General features: G+C 37.1%; 1 protein-coding gene across 1 annotated transcript in view; it reads right to left on the bottom strand.

Annotated features, from left to right (window-relative positions):
• Positions 1–19,814, bottom strand: part of LOC141442995 (serine protease ami-like) — a 30,363-nt gene extending 10,549 nt beyond the window's left edge. The window contains exons 1-6 of the mRNA XM_074108208.1: positions 19,676–19,814; positions 12,130–12,230; positions 8,904–9,029; positions 4,679–4,811; positions 3,925–4,079; positions 255–379 (exon numbers count right to left, since the gene is read on the bottom strand). Of these exons, the coding sequence (XP_073964309.1) occupies positions 255–379; positions 3,925–4,079; positions 4,679–4,811; positions 8,904–9,029; positions 12,130–12,230; positions 19,676–19,757 (722 nt within the window). The 5' untranslated portion in view covers positions 19,758–19,814. The remainder of the gene's footprint in view (positions 1–254; positions 380–3,924; positions 4,080–4,678; positions 4,812–8,903; positions 9,030–12,129; positions 12,231–19,675) is intronic.
• Between the last annotated feature and the right edge of the window lie 220 nt (positions 19,815–20,034).

Genomic DNA, 20,034 nt, shown 5'->3' with positions numbered 1-20,034 from the left:
GTAGTTAATATATCAAATTTATAAGGAAAATTATAGCGGCTAAGATTGCTTAAGAATTATTAGTAGTTTAAGAGTAAGAGTAGAGCAGACAAAGGTAAAAAATATACCTTAACTCCTTAGAAAAAAAAATATTTGATTTTTTCGTAATGGCTACGGAACCCTATCCTGGGCGTGTACGACACGCTCTTGGCCGGTTTTCTTTTTTTTATTCTAAAAGTGAACACGGCACCTTGGATTGATTAATAATGTCTTACTAGTCATGATGTGATAGCACGTGGGCCGCGGTCAGTATGAACTTGTCACTGATCAGGCTCCCACCGGCGACCCACTGCAGGGGCGGTATGGCTGTGTCAACGTCGTTCCGGCAGCCTAGGAGCGCCTGCAATCAACCAATGAGGGCTATCGTTTTTTGTCTCACTAGATGGCGTACTGTTGCGTGAGGTTTTTAAGTATGGCTTTCAAAGTCTGTTATTACGGACGTCAAAACAAAGTTTAAGTAGATTAAAATCATATTTAATACACCTTAAAACCGTACCATAAAAATATCGAGCATGCCACAGTGTTGCATAGTCCCCGTTTTGTTCGGAAACAGGGAGGACAAAGGTTTCCGAAAAACAAAACTGTCTCAAAACACAGACATTCATTGCCCCGGAACGCATATTTGCCATAATTAATTTCAGATATTGCAAAATATTCACAAAATTATTCTAATTATAAATAAACCCGCGTAGCTCACCCAAAAACTATGAGATTTGACATTTCGGAGACCTCACGCTACACTAGCGCCTCTAGTGGCGAATTCATGCGCGATAGCCCTCATTGCGCAAACCATTTAAAAACATAAAACAAATACGACGACCACAAAAAAACAAACGCCTGTGGGGAGGGTAACGAGATAAGGGTTTTTTTACTGGAATTTGACACACGTCTGGTCGAAGTATCTTTTGTGCGACATGTGATTGGGCAATTACGATACGACTGTATGGCATGCCATTTGTCTGGACCATAGAGGTAGTAAAAGAGGACAAGTAGGTCCACTCCGACGCTTAGGGTTGTCGACGTCTATTTTAGATTTATTACTTACCGGCAAATAGTTTTAGTTCGAAACTTAACTTAAAATTCTAATGTCTGTGTCTACAGAAACCAGACAGATTCTATGCCGTTATATTATTATTATTATACTAAATTTAGAAATGTTATTTTAAATTCGCCGGAACAGTGATGGCGACTGTATACTTACATACTACTCATGTTTACCTACACATAATACTATAACTATATTGTTTATAGGTAGGTAGTTAGTTATCTATTATTTTTTATGTGTCCTTGCACGAAAATATTACACTACACTTTTTTTTTTATTCGACTGGATGGCAAACGAGCAAGTGGGTCTCCTGATGGTAAGAGATCACCACCGCTCATAAACATCTGCAACACCAGGGGTTTTGCAGATGCGTTGCCAACCAAGAGGCCTGAGATGGGATACCTCAAGTGCCAGTAATTTCACCGGCTGTCTTACTCTCCACGCCGAAACACAACAGTGCAAGCACTGCTGCTTCACGGCAGGATTAGCGAGCAAGATGGTGGTAGCAATCCGGGCGGACCTTGCACTAGGTCCTACCACCTGCAAAACTTACACTTATATACCACTAATTTACAACTATACCTAATACAAAAGATACGTAAGTACGAATACGCGAACGTAAAAGGTGATCATCGCGCAAGACGACCGAGCTAAAATTGAAACGTACGGCGCCGACGGCAGCGCAGCCTTGACTAAAGAAAACTTAATCCTCCTTATGAACTTCTCATTCTCGGTAACTTCTGAGAATGTTCTCGGGAACGACAATTTATCTCCTGACGTGTGCTTATTTATTTATAAATTTTGACAATATCAGGTATACACAATACGATTATTTTATGTAAAATACAATAAAAAATAAAATGTTTGCTATAAAAACACAAAAATACAAACACCAGTGTAAATTGACCTTTGTATAAGAAGAATTACTACGGTAGAACAGGTCATTATAATATCTGCAGTTTTATTATCTGTATTGCACTTTACTAATAAATGAGTTAGATAGGTATATTTTTTATGACTACTTATATAAGTAGATAGTAAGTATGCGTATCGAAGATTAATTAATTATCATCGTCATCATCATCTCAGCCGTAGGACGTCCACTGTTGGACATAGGCCTCCCCCACAGACCTCCAGTTGCTTCGGTTGGCAGCGGCCTGCATCCACCGTGAACCCGCAGCTTTAACCAGGTCATCCTTACATCTTGTTGGTGGACGTCCTACGCTGCGCTTGCCGATCCGCGGTCTCCACTCGAGAACTTTTCGGCTCCAACGGCCATCCGCTCTCCGTGCTATATGGCCCGCCCATTGCCACTTCAACGAGCTAATTCGCTTGGCTATGTCGGTGACCCTTGTTCTTCTCCGTATCTCCTCATTTCTGATTCGATCCCGTAGGGAAACCCCAAGCACAGCTCTCTCCATAGCTCGCTGACCAACTCTGAGCCTATTTATAAGGCCTAAAGTAAAGCACCACGTCTCGGATCCATATGTCATCACTGGCAAGTGGCAACACACATTGGTTAAAGACTTTCGTTTTAAGGCACTGAGGAATTTTGGACGAAAAGACATTGCGGAGTTTCCCAAACGCTGCCCATCCAAGTTGGATTCGACGATTGACCTCCTTCTCGAAGTTGGACTTACCTAATTGGACGGTTTGTCCTAGATATACATACGCGTCAACAACTTATTAATTAATTATGCAATGTTTAAACAATAATTTATCAGGGTTCTTTTGGAATTCTAAGCTCCTATGTAGGTTTCCTCGTAATGTTTCTCTTCAATTATAAATTCCAAGAAACTCATTTTATCAATAGAAAGAACGATAGACGCAGCTAAAGACGTATAAAACTGGTGCTGGAAATATATATCTATTTGCAACTTTCTCTTACAAATTTTAAAAATATTTTTCTAAAATATAGAAAACAAAACGAAAGCGAAGTCATCAAATAAAAAAAGGTTTTTAAAAAATACAAAAATCTGAAATAAAAATAAGTAAGTATATAGAACGCGGTGATTTGAACTCGCGTCCTGTTCATCACAGCGATCTTTGCTTTCCACTTAGCTACACGTTTCTTACTAGAAGTCAGCGAATTTGTCAATCAAACACAGTCTGCTTCACAATACTGGTGCTGGAAATATTCTGTTTGCAACTTTCTCTTGAAATGTTCTCAAAGATTAATTTAAGCAAAGCAAAAAGAAAGAGAATAATTTAAGCAACTTATCGGTAAAATATCACTTATCAACCAAATAATTAACTGTATCATACTAAAACATGTACATAAATAATATGGAGTATTTATTATGCACATTTAAACTGTATTGTCAAAACATTTTATTTTTAAACAAGAAGTTTCATGTTGCAAGAATGTTTCCAGAACATTCTGGAGAATATTTCCACGTTTTGGGAATGTTCTGCAACTTGTACAATGCTAATTCTAACCTACTTTTCTGGGAGCAGTCCATACTTATATTGTGCAAGGGTCGCAGTTCTAACCTAAACTACTTTTCTGGTTGCAGTTTCTATTGTGCAAGGGTCGCAGTTCTAACCTAACCCACTTTTCTGGGAGCAGTTCCTATTGTGTCAAGGTCGCAGTTCTAACCTAACCCACTTTTCTGGGAGCAGTTCCTATTGTGCCAAGGTCGCAGTTCTAACCTAACCCACTTTTCTGGGAGCAGTTCCTATTGTGTCAAGGTCGCAGTTCTAACCTAACCCACTTTTCCTTTAGTACACAATTTAATTTCTCACCAAGCTACGAACATTATTATTATTCGTAGGCACTAGATACTGTCTAACTTTTGTATTTCGAACAATGCTACGTTAATTTATTAAAGCTGTGTTACCATGTGTGGGAACTCGTAAGGTTTTGCAAAGGTACCGCCTGAGATACGGTCACCGAAGTGGTCGATGTGGCAGGCTTTAACATCCCGATCTAACTTGTCTTCTTGCAACTTATCGGCCACACAGGGTGAAGCGTAGCGACGATATTCGAGACATTCTGAAAAAAAAATAGCTTTATAATTAGAAATTTAGCCTGTTACTCGCGACTCGTGTCTGCGCGGTATTTCTTTATCGCTATCCCGTGGGAACTACGCAATTTTCCGGGAAAAAACCATCCTATGTCCTTTCCCGGGACTCATAGTATCTGTATACCAAATTTCATTTTAATCGGTTTAACGGTTTAGACATGATGAGGCAACAAGCAAACAGACTTACAAGTTTTCGCATATTTATAATATTAATGGGACCTTTAGGGATGGAACAAGTGGCCAATGAAATGGACATGGAGGGTTTCTTGACAGGCAGAATATTGCTATAACTGGCGCAGAATGTCGCTGGGGTGTAGTTAATGTACGACTTGTTAATGTACGCTTAAATAATGCACGGCCTGATAATCCGTGCTTATGTGCACGAATTATCATGTCGTGCATTATCACCCCGTACCGAACTAGCAGGGGACCAATAATGTACGCGCAATAATGTACGACGTGATAATCCGAAGCATTATGTGTTCTAATTATCAAAGCCTTGAACAAAATTTTGTTTTTATGTCGTCCATTATTTTAAACTTTATAAATTTGGACAAGTTCTGCTTACTTTTAAAAGCTATGTCGTCCGCCTTGGTTGTCACTGTGGGCAAGGGGGGGCATTGCCTGGGCTCGGGGGGAGGCTCCACGTCCTTGGTTTTCCCGCAACACAGAGCTGGCATCTCCCCGTTGTAGCGGCATGTCTGTGGGACAATACGGAACCCGATCACGATCACGACAAAGTACAATACAAGGGAGATTTTATCGGCAAAGTTCGTTATATTTTTAATAATAACAATAATTTATTTATTTGCATAGAATATGGGTAAATAACATGGATGTTATAGGTATATACAATTGGATGTCCAGGCATATTCTGCTGCACATGCAACATACAAATATCGAATATTTATCTCAGTCTAAGGCTTTGAGTATTTATCTAGAAGTCCAAGGTTACATTTAGTGTCAAACTGATTATATTATAGAAAAAAAAGTGGTAATGTCAGTAGAAATACAAAAGATATGAATGTCAATATGAATACAATAATTATTCATCAGAATTAAAAAAAAACATTTTTTCAATGTTTAATACAAAAGGTTCGTCTTCTTTCAATCTGGCATGATCTGGCAACGAATTAAAAAGCCTTATAGACATGTAGTACGCATTATTCTGAAATATACCAATGTTTGGTTTTGGCAGCGCCAGCTCATCCCTTCCCCGACCTCTGGAGTTGTAAGCCTGGGCTCTTGTTTGGAAGAACTCAGGGTGTCTTTTCACAAATATACAGGCTTCTCTTATGTACAAGCTGGGCAACGGTAGGATAAGCAGCTCTTTAAACAATGGTTTACACGAGTCTCGATACCCTGCTCCACATATCACACGAATGCATTTTTTTGTGTGTTTAAAAGTTATCGTGCCTTCGAGCTTTATAGACCAAGATAGCACGACAACTAGACCCTCGTTATGTATAAAGGCTTAAAGTTCTATCCCAGGTAAAAACGAACTCCAATGAAATCAGGATATTGAGCGCTTTGGAAAAAAAAACACGTATCGAACATCGTAAAATTACACCTCAAATTCGTCATGCTGTAAAACTAAATTTTTATAATATTTTGTACGGAATGATATTAGAAATCACTTTCTTCATTGCCAGACACTCTGTAGGGGTGCAACCCAAATTCAAATCATTTATTCACTAAATAGGCCGCAATGGGCACTTTTACACGTCATTTTTAGAAGATGCTCTGCAAGAAACTTGACAGTCATTTTATCAAAATAAATAATTGCAAATAAAATACTTAAAAACTACAGTATAAAATTACAAGAAAAGAATGATAATAATACAGGGATGTATGGGTTCCCTTAGTTACAAAACTAAAACTAAACATGTTAGCTATCTAATAAAAGCGAAGTGCTTGTTTTCAAAATGACTGCTAAATACATGCCGCCTAATGCACCATCTGTTCTTTCTGGTTCTGGTGTACCTTTGACGGTGTAGAGCAGGCGCCAAAGGAAGTTACGTATGCAAAATTAGGGGACCGCATTCTATGAATAGTTTTGAACTCAGAAAAGCTTGCAAATTATGATTCTGAATGTTGCCAGGAGATCCAGTGGTTCATTTGTTTTCATACCCCATCCCTCAAAACATAATGTAAATTGGACTGTAAAAAATGCTTTTGGAACATTTTAATAACTATTTTCGTGATAATATTAATTATATTTTACAAGCTTTTATACATATACCGAGTTAATAGTTAATAACTTTTATTTTTAATAATAAGAAATAAGTATTTCATTACATTTTTTATTTTTATGCCAAGCTTATTTCTGACTGTACTTTTTGTTGATTGTACTATGTTTTATTTTAATAAGTCATAAACATTAATTAAAAAGGAACAATTGAGGTTACACTAAACTATCCAAAAAAAATTAACTATATAAGTATACAGTTCGCCCAAGTCTTGTCCCTGAGGAAGAGTGCCCATAAGGCTGGCGGCATTTCCGCGCTGGATCGTGATTCCAATACGTTCCGTCCTTCAGAAACGATCCTAGCTGGACCACCAGGATGTCACTATACGATTATTGTATTGTCATCAGATTTACATAAGTATGCCAAATTTCAAGTCAATCCGGCTACTGAAAGTGGGTCAAATTCAACTTGCAAGTTAAATTAAAGCTTGTAAAAATGGAATATTGTCAGGAAAATAATTATTAAAATGGTTTCAAAAGCATTTTTTCAGTCCAATTACATGATGTCATAGGAATTCAGGTATAAAAAAATGAACCACCGGACCTCCTGGCAACATTCAGAATCATAATTTGCAAGCTTTTCTGAGTTTAAAACTATTCACAGAATGCGTTCCTCTAATTTTGCATACAGAACTCCCCCCACAACCCGCTCTACTGGTGCAGAAGTTCAAATATCTGGGTAACATTATTGCGGATGATTTAAAGGATTTTGAACATGAAACTACCGTGAGACTCACTCATATTAAATGATATTATAACGGATAACTCACTTCTTAAACCGAGTTTAGCTCGACATGTTTCGGGCTATTTCGTAGCCCTTCCTCTCAGGAGCACGCGAGCGGTGGCGCGTAGTGTGCGTGTTGCGGCAGCCGCCGAGTCGCGTGCTCCTGAGAGGAAGGGCTACGAAATAGCCCGAAACATGTCGAGCTAAACTCGGTTTAAGACGTGAGTTATCCGTTATAATATCATTTAATATGATTTAAAGGATGATTAAGATATAGAAAGGGAGCGGTACGAAGTAATTCAAATTCTTTATTTCAGACAAACAGAGTATCTATAGTGTTAGTAATTAAGCGAAAACAAACATTTTAAACTTATTTTAGTATTAGTATTTAATGACATATATTTATTATTATTATACTAGCTATGTTTCAAACTGCGCCACACTCTTTATCTGCTCAGTCCAATATTTTAAGAAAGTAATGAAATGAGACTATATTTTTCCGCATTAAGGTCTATAGTAAATATTCTTTATAGTAATATAGTAATATGCTGACTCGTAGATTTAGCAGATGTTCGGATAACGTGAAATTACGCTGTTCAAAGCGTATTGCACGTCATTTTATTGGAGTTGTTTGTGGTTTCAGCACACGAAACGGGCCTACAACGTCCTGCCTGCGGGTGCAGTACAACAACGCGTTCAGGATATGGCTAGGCCTACCGCAATACTGCAGCGCGTCCTCTATGTTCGCTGAGGCGCGCACAGTGCCTCTAGTGTAGCATTTTCTCAAAACAGTCGTTTACTATTCGACGACGTAAATCGAGTGTTCTATCGTTGAATACGTAACTAACGATCGTCGATACGTAACGCTCGATCGTCGATACGTTTCCTAAGAAATACAAAAGTTCAAAAGAAATACAAAATAGTTTACGTTAATTTGACAAGCAGACCTACACTCGCAAAAGTTGTTGCGCAAACGTGCCGCTAGAGGCGCTGTTCGTGTTTCCATACAAATTAAGATTTTAACGCAAACGCGATCGAGACGTATTTTGTGACCGAAAAAATACACTAGGGGCACAGAAGGCTTTCACGCTATGATGCGTAAGAAGACTGCTTCTCTTCTCCAGCGTGTACGCAGTAGCATAATAGTATCCTGATCATGATTGCAAACCTGCTGGACAGCCCTTTGTGGTGGCCCATGACTAAAAAGGTCATAGGGACCATATAATTCGAAATTTTAATTTATTTTTTTAATTAAGTAGGTACTAACATAGTCGTATTAAATGATATTGTAACGGATAACTCACGTCTTAAACCGAGTTTAGCTCGACATGCTTTGCTTTATATTGCTTTTTCTGGGAAATTACATACGTTTTTATAATAAAATTCCAAAAAATATTATAAATGAAACGGATACAAAATTCAGATCTATTGTCAAGAAGACATTAATATCTAAGGCGTATTCTAAAGTTAATGATTATATCATGGACAGGGATATTTGGAAATAATTCCGATCCGCGTTAGCGATCCCTTCAAATAGCGAACCAACTGTGTTAAAAATAAAGTTGTGTTAAATACTTGTGATGTACCTATACATATCACTTAATAATATTGTAAATCTGTTTAAAAAAAATATACCTTGTTGAGTTTCTTGTCGGATTATTCTCAACAGAGATTTTTCCGAACCGGTGGTAGATTTTTTTTGACATTTATAAGTGCTTGATAAAGCCTAAATTGAGTGAAGATTTTTTGACTTTGACTTTGACTTAAAAAACGCGTCTTCATATTATAAATTGCTCTAATCGCTCTCTTTGTGGTCCTTACCATATCACGACCCTGCAGCATCCCCTGCTGGGTCGCTCCAAAGAAGGCCCTGAGTTGTCCGACGTCCCACACAGGGTTTCCATTGGGGCAGCACACAATCCTGGTCTTGCCCATATATCTGCACGTCTGGAAGTTCAAGGAATTGATAAGTTGCTAAAAGGGCGATTATTCGAAGGTTTCAACCGTTTCATTTATCTGGGCAGTTATTAGGGTTCCGTAGTCAACTGAAACCCTTATAGTTTCGCCATGTGTGTCCGTCTGTCTGTCTGTCTGTGCCGTGGTGGCCGACTGGTTTGACCTATGGCATCTCAAGCAGAGGATCGTGGGTTCAAACCATGGCTCGCACCTCTGTGTTGTTCGGAATTCATGTGCGAAATTACATTTGAAATTTACCACGAGCTTTACGGTGAAGGAAAACATCGTGAGGAAACCTGCGAAGTAATTCAATGGTGTGTGTGAAGTTCCCAATCCGCATTGGGCCCGCGTGGGAACTACGGCCCAAGCCCTCTTATTCTGAGAGGAGGCCTGTGCCCAGCAGTGGGACGTATATAGGCTGGGATTATTATCTTTCTTTCTTTCAAATTTCTATTTAAATCGAGCGTCCCCCCTCCTCTTAAATCTAAACCGTTGGGAGGAAAAATTTGAATAAATTCAGGATGGTGGAAGGATATGAAATTTGCAAGGAAAATTATAACGGCTAAGATTGCTTGAGAAATATTAGTACCTTAAGGGGCTGTTTCATCATCCATTGATTAGTGTTAACTGACGGTTAAATGTGATGCCGTCTCTATTTGTTTTGTTCGAATAGACGGAGACGGCATCACATTTAAACTAATCAATGAATGGGGAAACAGCTCCTAAGAGTAAATAGCAGCCTAAGGTATAAAATATACCTAAACTTGGAAGATTCCGTACACAATACGAAATCCTTCGAAAAATATAACTTGATTTTTTTCGTAATGGCTACGGAAATTTATTTTGGGCGTGTCCGACACGCTCTTGACCGGTTTTTTATTTGTTGTTGTTTTTGTTGTTTTTTTCCTGTTTTGCATTTTTATTACATTAATACCGCAGAATACCGCCCTCTATGATATATAACGTTATTATAACGTTCGTGCCGTTCCGGCACTATATAGTATTTTCAACTTCAAGAAAGGAGGAGGTTCCATGTTCTAATGTTTGTATTTTTTTTAATTATGTTCACCGATTATCCAGTCAATTGTGGACCGATTTTCAAAATCCTTTTTTTTATTCGAAAGACTCTTCTGAAGGGGTCCCAATGTCACCAAGTCAAGATCTGATGATGGGATCCTAGGGAAATCGAGGGCAAACCTCAAATTTTATAGGCACACCTATGGCGATTTTGGCATTTTTAGCATTAAGATAAGCATTTACATTTAGAAAGCATCATTTGGTAAACTGGACCCGATGAAAAAGACCGTAGACGACCAATGGAACTCGTCAAAGCTAAGTAATGCTCGCTCGTCTATAAGCGATCATGATTAATATACATAGATAAGCGACTAAGAAGAAGCTTCAGAAGGTGGCTAAGTCTGTTATAAAACACTCTGTGAGATTTACTTTGGCTACGAATCACTAAAAATTGAAAAATAACGAATTTTTTTAACAAAAAAGTAAAACCGGCACCAAAAAAATAAAACAATAACAAAAAATGGAACCGACTACATAACCCTTTAAAATATTTTTCTAGGTATTTTACTAGCTTGAAGTCGGTAACTCAGCACGAACCAGCAGGAAGGAATGAAACCCATATAGTATGTAGGTGAGGTAAACGACTATTGCTCCACTCTTTCTCCTCTTCCAATTTAGTTTTAATTTAAAGGGTCATACTGAAAACCAGCGCTGCGGTTTGCAGTGGAAATTCGCTGAGTATGGCCCTTTTTATTTCTTTCGACATAATGTTTATTTTATCCTCTTTCTTCCTGTCTAATATATGTATAAGATTATATAAGGTTGACTGTTTTTGTTTAATTATATTTTTTTGTTTATTGTGCCGAATTTCGGTAAATAAATTTACTATTTATTTTTTTCAATATCAGGACTTTTCTAAGTGGTTATGTTGGGTGCCCTTCGCAAGGTCTAAAATTTTGTTTTCTATAATTTTTTGGTCGAAATTGTTTGGTATAATATTGTATGGGATACTTCTTTTTTTAACCCCCGACGCAAAAAGCCCTGGGTGTCATAAGTTTGACCGCTATGTATGTCTGTGTGTGTGTCTGTCTGTCTGTGGCACCATAGCATGGCACTTATGAATGTCAAAAAAAATCTACCACCGGTTCGGAAAAACCTCCGTTGAGAAGAATCCGGCAAGAAACTCAACGAGGTATATTTTTATTTAAAACAGATTTACAATATTATTAAATGATATGTATACATCACAAGTATTTAACACAACTTTATTTTTAACACAGTAGGTTCGCTATTTGAAGTGATCGCTAATGCGGATCGGAAGTATTTCCAAATATCCCTGTCCATGATATAATCATTAACTTTATAATACGCCTTTGATATTAATGTCTTCTTGACAATAGATCTGAATTTTGTATCCGTTTCATTTATAATATTTTTTGGATTTTTTTTTTGGAAGGTTTTATATAGCGATGGTTCTTAGACATGTTTCATCAAAATCGGCTCAGCCGTTTTTAAGACACTGAACTTTGAAAGAACTTTGAAGTGTCAAAGTCGGGGGATTTCCAACTTTTTGTTGGTTAGGTAGGTTAGTTGCATGATTTTTTTGCATACAATTTTTTTTTTCTAAAGCACTTTTGGTCTATAATTTTTTTAGTCTAAAATTTTAAGTTGTAAAATGCTAAATCAATAATATTGTTAGATATAATTATTATTTAGTCTAATATTTAATGTCCTAAAAAAATAATGAAAAGAATTCACATTTGATATTTGGATAACCCAAACAGTAAAGGGCGAGCGGGGGGGGGGACGCAATAAAGGAAACCCAGGTAACATGATTGCTCAACTATAGGTTAGGTTAGGTTAGTAGTGTGTCAAGGCGCGTACCGCCTCGCCTAAGAGGAATAGGAGATCGACGAAGCGGAGCTCCGTCGACTTCGCCTCAGAGCCGTGAAATTCATATTTGTTTTCGAGGCGTAAAATTAGTGGTGGTGCATTTCGACCTAAAAATATTATGCAAAACAATTTTAGACCAGTCGATATATAGACCCGGTTTGGTTAGGTTATTGTTGCATACCTTCGGTTTTATATGATTTTGAACTTGTTTATACGCAAAAGAACAGTTATAGATGGACATGCAAGTGCCCACCCGATCGCCCTCCGCCTCGCAAGGGTCTCCTGAAAAAAAAAAGAAATAATTCTGTTAAAAATGTCATTTATAATGCAATCTTTCTGTTGTGGCATTGCTGTTTTTGCATTGTCATCCTGCTTACATTATGTATATCAAATTGCAAGTCAATCCGACCACTGGATGTGGGTCAAAATTAATTTGCAACTTTTGACCCAACAACAACAAACGGCAAGTCCGTTCTGGCTACGGAACCCTAAAAAGGTGTTTCCTTCCATACAAATTGCCGTAACTGGGAAACCTATAGGGTACTTCAGGTTATTGTAAAAACTTGTTAAAAACTTAAAAGTTAAAACAACTAAAATAGGCACTGTAATACTATTTTTTTTCATTATACCTACCACGGGAGTCTCGTTGTGAGTGACAACAAACTGGCGTCGCTGCCGCGTCCAGTTTTGCCGCTTCATAATTGACAAAAACTTTACTATATTACCGTCGGAAGTTGATAAAAGTAATGTACATAGATAAAGTAACTTAAAACACCTGTGAATGTTTATTAAACAATGCAAAATGTTGAGCAAAAATTTAAATATGATGATGTGTTAAATCGATCAAAACTTCTTCATGAAGTCATAAAATCGATTGTTAAAGGTTGAACAATCGAATCAGTAATAAACGCATCAGGGGCATCACTATTTTAATTAGTACTCGAGCTGTTAAAAGTTAAATAAATTTTAACGACATTGGCTTTTTTCGAGTTGAAGTGAAATGATTATAGACTGGCTGTACTCAGCATTTGGTGAATAAAAATTCTCACTCTATTATTGTTATTATTTTCTTATATTTTTTTTTCATTCTTAGATTAGGTTTTTATAATATATAAGTTATATCAAAAATTCATAAAAAACAGAAAAGTACCTACATACAAAATAAAATATTATAAAAACCTAACCTAAGTTTGCTTTACGGTAACGCGGGGGCAGGGCCCAAGCGGTACCGGTGGTCAGGGCCGCAGAGTGAGGAACCTCCGGACGATGCGTGCCGTGTCCAGAAGTACCGCCTTCTGTATCTGGCCCTTGATCCAGCCATCTAGCGAGAGCCTCTTGAGATGTTGGTCGAGACTCTTCGCTATTAGACCGTTTGCCGCCGAAATGATACGTCGGGACAATGATCGTCGAGTCAACATCCCACATAGCAGTCAGTCACCTCGTGAGCCAAGTCAAGGTACTTGCTGTGTTTGTCCTTCTCGGCCTTCACGAGGTTCTCGTCATTTGTCATGGTGATGTCGACGAGCATCAATCATCATGTTAACTTTGACTTTGACACAACCTGTCAAGGACGTCAACAGACTTAGCGAAGCCGTCGGGCGACAAGTCACCAACTACCACTTAAAGTCAGCAAGAGGGAAAATCAAACTTATGCATAGCATAGTAAGGTTAATATTCCACCAATCTTCTTTTTAACCCCCGACACAAAAAGAGGGTTGTTATAAAGTTTGACCGACGTTTGACCGCTATATGTGTTTGTGTGGCTGTGTGTCTGATGTCTGTGTTGTGTGTGTGTGTGTGTTGTGTGTGTGTGTCTGTCTGTGGCACCGTAGCTCTTAAACGGGTAAACCGATTTGTATGCTGGTTTTTTTTTAATTGAAAGGAGTTTTTTTAGCGATGGTTCTTAGACACACACACAAAAAACACGCCTGTATTCCCAAATGGGGTAGGCAGAGCACACGAAACGTTACCGCTTCGGAGCCACTTTTAGCAATTTTAGGCTTTAAGATTGCCAAAAACGGTACAATAGTGACAGGTTGCTAGCCTGTCGCCTACGGTATACCTTAACCTATATCCTCAGTCGCCTCTTACGACATCCACGGAAGAAATGGAGAGGTGTAATTCTAACCCGACACCACACAGGACACCAGGTTCTTAGACATGTTTTATCAAAATCGGTTCAGCCATTTTTGAGATATTGAAGTGACAAGTCGGGGGCTTTCCAACTTTTAGTTGGTTAGTGGCAGTTAGTGACCCTTGCCTGCCTCCGACGAGGTTAACCAATCCGCGCTGTGAACCAGTTTTGTGCACCGTTTTGATGTAAGAAACATGCAGTCTATACATACATAGATGTCGATAGAAAGATCTTAATTTTTTTGTATCTGTCTGTCTACGTCAGTAATCTAAAATGACCCCACGCTGGGTACATTTCTAACCGCCGACGCAAAAAGAGGGGTGTTATAAGTTTGACCGCTATGTGTGTCTGTCTGTGGCACCGTAGCTCTTAAGCGGGTGGACCGATTTGAATGCGTTTTTTTATTTGAAAGCAGGTTTTCTAGCGATGGTTCTTAGACATGTTTCATCAAAATCGTTTCAGCCGTTTTTGAGATATTGAACTTTGAAGTGACAAGTCGGGGGCTTTCCAACTTCTTGTTGGTTAGGTTATACTATACATAAATTAAATAATACAAAATGCATGAACAAAATAAGGAAAAAATATAAATATTCACCGTATATTCGAACAAAACAGGAAACTGGGCCAATGAGTACCTATTAAATGTTATTTTTGTCACTGATTATGATTTGGGGTTATTTATTCCAGGAAAAAATAAATATGCAACTGTTTTTGAAGTTAATTACTCAATTCATTAAAAGAGCTCAGGGATATTTTTTATCCCTATATAGACGGTTTACAACATTACAATATAATATAGGTAGGCATATTATTATTGAGTCAAAAAATCAAATTTGTCTAGGAATAATGAATATACCAAGACTTTTTTGATGACTGTGTGTAAATAATTTTTTCACTTCTCATGCTCGTAAAGATCGTGTTTATGGTGTATCTAGGCGACATAAAATTACTTTTTACGCTCTAGTGCGTAAAATAAAATCTTCGTCTAATACCAAGGTAATCAGGTGTCAACAGCCATAAACAAAAGTAATTTTTAATTTATATCAATTAAAAAATCAATATTGTCAAAGACTTGTAAAATTTTTAAGAAAGTATTTGGACTTAGCAAATTTTGAAGTAGTTTATCGACTTAGAATAGTTTCAATAAAAGTGAAACTACGGGGAATCCATTTCAGTTTAAAGTCGCTAAACACTTCAAGATGGAAATTTATTGCAAACTTCAAATTGATTTAGATGAGCGAATTGGAAGGGCAAAATTGAACTTTAAGAAGTCGCCAAAAGATCTTTATTTTGTATGTAGTTTTAGTTACCTTTATTTTGATTTGTACTATGTATATATTTTTTGTTAATAATGCATGAAAAATAAAAGGTACCTAGTAAGTGAACAATGTTTCAATTGTTGTTGTTCCATCTCCTCTCAGTCAAAGTGAAAAGCGGATTGTAAAACTCGAGCATTAATTAAACCCATTTTCCCTTCGACGTGTCTGTTTCGCCGTACCGGCTCGGGTGGCTATAGGTATAACGTCTTGGGTAAAATAGCTCGTTTTATGCTCTTGTACAATCTGCTATTGAACATGAAACTAATGTGAGACAATATTAATCACCCAAGACCCGAGAACAAACATTCGTATTTTTCATACAAATATCTGCCACGACACGGGAATCGAACCCGGGGACCTCAAGCTTCGTAGTCAGGTTCTCTAACCACTAGGCCATCTGGTCGTCTAAAAATTTAAACGTTTTTTTTGTACAAAATATGTTTTTTTGACACTTTTTAAGGTATTGTATCCGAAGGGTCATAATCGGCGCTCTTTAATTTCACTTGGCTACACTGTCTGTTCGTCTATCCGTCACATCTCAAGATCATATTCCCGTTATCACTATCCCAGCCTATGCTATATGCGTCCCACTGCTGGCACAGGCCTCTTCTTAGAATGAAAGGGCTTGGGCCATAGTTCCCACGCGGGCCCAGTGAGGATTGGGAACTTCTCACACACCATTGAATTGCTTCGCAGGTTTGTGCAGGATTCCTCACGATATTTTCCTTCACTGTAAAGCCTGTGGTCAATTTTAAATGTCATTTCGCACATGAATTTGGAAATACTATTAATAATACTATTTTATCACTCAACAGTTTAAATTTTAGAGAGGGTGGACCCTCGATTTTAATGAAAATGTACACTTTAAAGTTGAATATTTCGCAAATAGATTACTGAATCGAAAATTCGACTGGGAAACCCCCCAATGGTTTTATCCAACGATATCCCATACTGCTTAGCTTAGAAAAAAATAAACCACCCCCATATTACGTCTAAGGGAGGTACTCTAAAAATTTTTTTATTTTTCTTTATTTTACCCCTTAAATTGCGAAACTGAAGTGGCAGTGGGCGGGGCACATTTGATTGCTCGCAGGACTGATGGCCGATGGGGTCAAAAGATTCTCAAATGACGTCCGCGGACCGGGAGACGAGCTGTCGGTAGGCCTTCAACAAGATGGAGCGACGACCTGGTTAAGATCGCGGGATCGCGGTTCGCGGTGGATCCGAAAAGCACAAAACTGGTCTGTTTGGAGAGCCTTGGGGAGGCCTATGTCCAGCAGTCTTTCGGCTGACATGATGATGATGATGATTTTACCCCTTTGTCGGCGTGACTGATATCTATATATATATAATTCTTAGTCCTGACTGACTGACTGACTGACTGATATATCAACGCACAGCCCAAACCACTGAAGCTAAATGCTTGAAATTTGGCATACATATATCTTAGACATAGAGGTACACTAAGTAGGGATTTTTTGAAATTCCCACGGGATAAGGAATAAATGAGATTTACATTTTCACTTTGAAATCGCTCTATTTCCGTAACTATAATTATAATAGACATTAAATTTGGCATGCAAGTTGGTAATAATAACTGCTAAAAACTGTTTTCAGGATTTTTAGAAATTCCCACGGGATAGGGAATAAATGGCATTTATATTTTCACTTCTAAATAACCCTATTTCCGTAACTATTATTAAGAGACTTCAAATTTAGCAAGAAAGTAGCTAACAACAATTTTCATAATTTACCAAAATTCCCACGGGATAAGAAATAAGGCGTACTATTTTATACTAGCTAATTAGCTGATTTAGAGACTTGATATTTGAAATATATATTTCTAGAAAGTCATAGAGGTAGGTAGGTAAAAAGGTTTTTTCGAAATTCCCACGGGATAGGGAATAAATGAGATTTATATTTTCGCTTCAAAGCGGCCTTAACTCCGTAATTATAAATATGAGACCTCAAATTTGGTATACAGGTAGGTAACAAACACTAACAGGTAAAAACTGTTTCAAGTTTACCCAAAATTCCCACGGGATAAAACGTCCCTTGATTATTTAGTAAGTAATTATCCTTTATACTTGTGTTATTTATGTATTGTATGTAAATTCGTGTATTTATGTATTTTATTTTATATTTAGTTATAGATATATTAATGTTTTATATATGTGTTATATATTTATTGTATATAGTTAGGTATTTGAGGTTTACATATGCATTTATATTTATTCAAATGTTTTGCTCTATTTGTCGATCCTTGTTTTTTTGGATTGCTCCTCTACCACTCAAAGGTTGACTGGCAAAGATCCCTGCAGGGATAAGTCCGCCTTTGTACTTAACACAACTTTTATTTATGTAACCTTTTTGTTTTTCCTTTTTGTACAATAAGGAGTATAAACAAACAAACAAACAAACAAACGATTAAAGAGGATTTTATAAACTAACTGAATCATTAAACGCACAAGCTAAACTAATTAATCTAAGGACTGTAGATTTGGCATACTCGTACTTATGTAAATCTGGTGAAAATACAATAATCTGGCAGTGACATCCAGGTAGTCCGGCCAGGATCGTCTCCGCAGGAACGAACTCCTCAAAACAAGAAACTTTGCAAGATTTTTCAATTTCTTTCAATGACAATTCATATGATAGACACCACCTGATGCTATAGCATCGGGTGATGGTGGTAGTGGTGGTGGCTTGGCTATAGCCAAGGTCGTCTGCTCATGAGGGAACCCCTCATAGGTTGATAGCTCTGATACGTAATTTTACAGCCATGTACGTTCAGTTTTGACACACGATTATTTCATTAGAAAGAATGAAATAGCTATAAAGATAAAAAAAATTGAACACAGTGCAGTTTTCTATAGTATTTACTCATTCTTATCCCGCGGGAATTATCTAATAACTATCGTGTACGAAATTGCGGTCAAAAGAAACACGACGAACTATAACGTTTTTCGAAATTCTACTCCTGAATATGTGAAACAGCTGGAGTTCAAAGTTGGTATGAATTATGATTATGTAGGTTGAATTTTTAATGCGAAAATTTTCACCATCTGTCTGAAATGTCGGTCTGTATTTGTATTTCCATGTAGGTAATCCTCCGAAAAATCAATCAAAACCCGAAAAAAAGATTCGTAGGAAAGAAATCTATGTTACTCCAAAATTAACGCGAGCGAAGCCGCGGGCAAAAGCTAGTGTAAGTATATTCATGCCAAATTACAGCTTTCTAGTACAAACAATCTCTGAGCTTAGCCGCGGACGGACAGACAGACGGACAGACATGGCGAATGGCGAAACTAACTATCAGGGTTCCTAGTTGATTACGGAACCCAAAAAACGAATGTTAAAAATCGGTTGATACGTGTTTAAAATCCGTCACAGACAAACACAACCACATTAAATCCAAGGAAGGGTTATGGGGGTCTTGCCCCCCCCCCCCGGTCCTGGGCTAGATCTAGGACAAGAGTATGTAAAAAGATTCTTCGATTCTGTAATGTGGTGCAACGAGAATCTGGTAAGCTAGAAATGTGGTTTAAAGGCAGTGAAGTATTTTAAAAAGGTGGTATTTTGGGGAAATATCATTTTAGACACGAGTTTTAAGCATTAGAAAAAGGGTACAATCTCGACGAGTCTTTTTTTATAGAAAAATTCTTTTATAATAAATATTTTGGATAAATAACAAAAAATATAGTGTAAATGACCATAAGTCCTAGTTGTTTCTTTATTTGACAATAAAAATTGCACCAGTACCTACAGTTAATAAAAAAATAAAAAATTGTGTTTACTTCAAAAAAACCAGTGCTATTAAATATAAAGTTATGAAACCAATGTCCTGTAAAATTAAAATGTAAGTAAACAAGAAACACAAAAAAGACATTTCTTTTCTTTTCACAGTATTTTAGACTGTCGCTGTCATTACCCATAAAATCCGTTCCGTCGGTAAATTCTTATTTTTCAAAAGTGTTTATCAATAAAACACGTTAAGATCGCTTTTACCTTCTTTCTAATGTAAATAATGCTAAGAAACGAAGTGTACTTAGTTTAAACATACATAGGAATTTGCAAGTTAAAAAATATTACACCAAGCTAGAGGACATCTTTTTGTGATTTTATTAAACACAAACACATAATAAGCAGAACATAAAACATAGGCTTTCTTGTAGTAAAGAGCATAATAAAAAAAAGTTTGTTATGTTTCTTAAATTTACCATTATTAAAATAGGTGTGAAAATGTAAAAAAAAAATAAAAAAAGCAAAATTACCTATATTATTCAAACCCCATATGCAGACGAAACAAGATAATGTCACAGCAATTTTTAATAACATTTTGATATAGTTGCTCATTTCAACTTTATGCGTCAGTCATATAAACTGGTTTGGATGCTACTGGCCGAGGTACTATCGCGGTCACTCGCTGCCTATATATATATATTTAGACGTAGGTATAGCTTCGTCATTAGGAATTGGTATTTCTGAAGATTTTTCCTTGGTAACTTTTAAACGGCAATTTACCGTTAATAAACATTTGTTCGTTTTTAAAGAATATAAAAGTCTATCACGAATAATTATTGGAGTAGACACATTGATTATTAAATTAAGAACGGTTCTATCAGACCACATT

The sequence above is a fragment of the Choristoneura fumiferana genome, chromosome 26, assembly GCF_025370935.1.
Source record: "Choristoneura fumiferana chromosome 26, NRCan_CFum_1, whole genome shotgun sequence".
NCBI classification, from domain to species: domain Eukaryota; kingdom Metazoa; phylum Arthropoda; class Insecta; order Lepidoptera; family Tortricidae; genus Choristoneura; species Choristoneura fumiferana.
The sequence above is the reverse complement of the archived record's forward strand: the minus strand, read 5'-3'. Positions and strand labels throughout refer to the sequence as shown.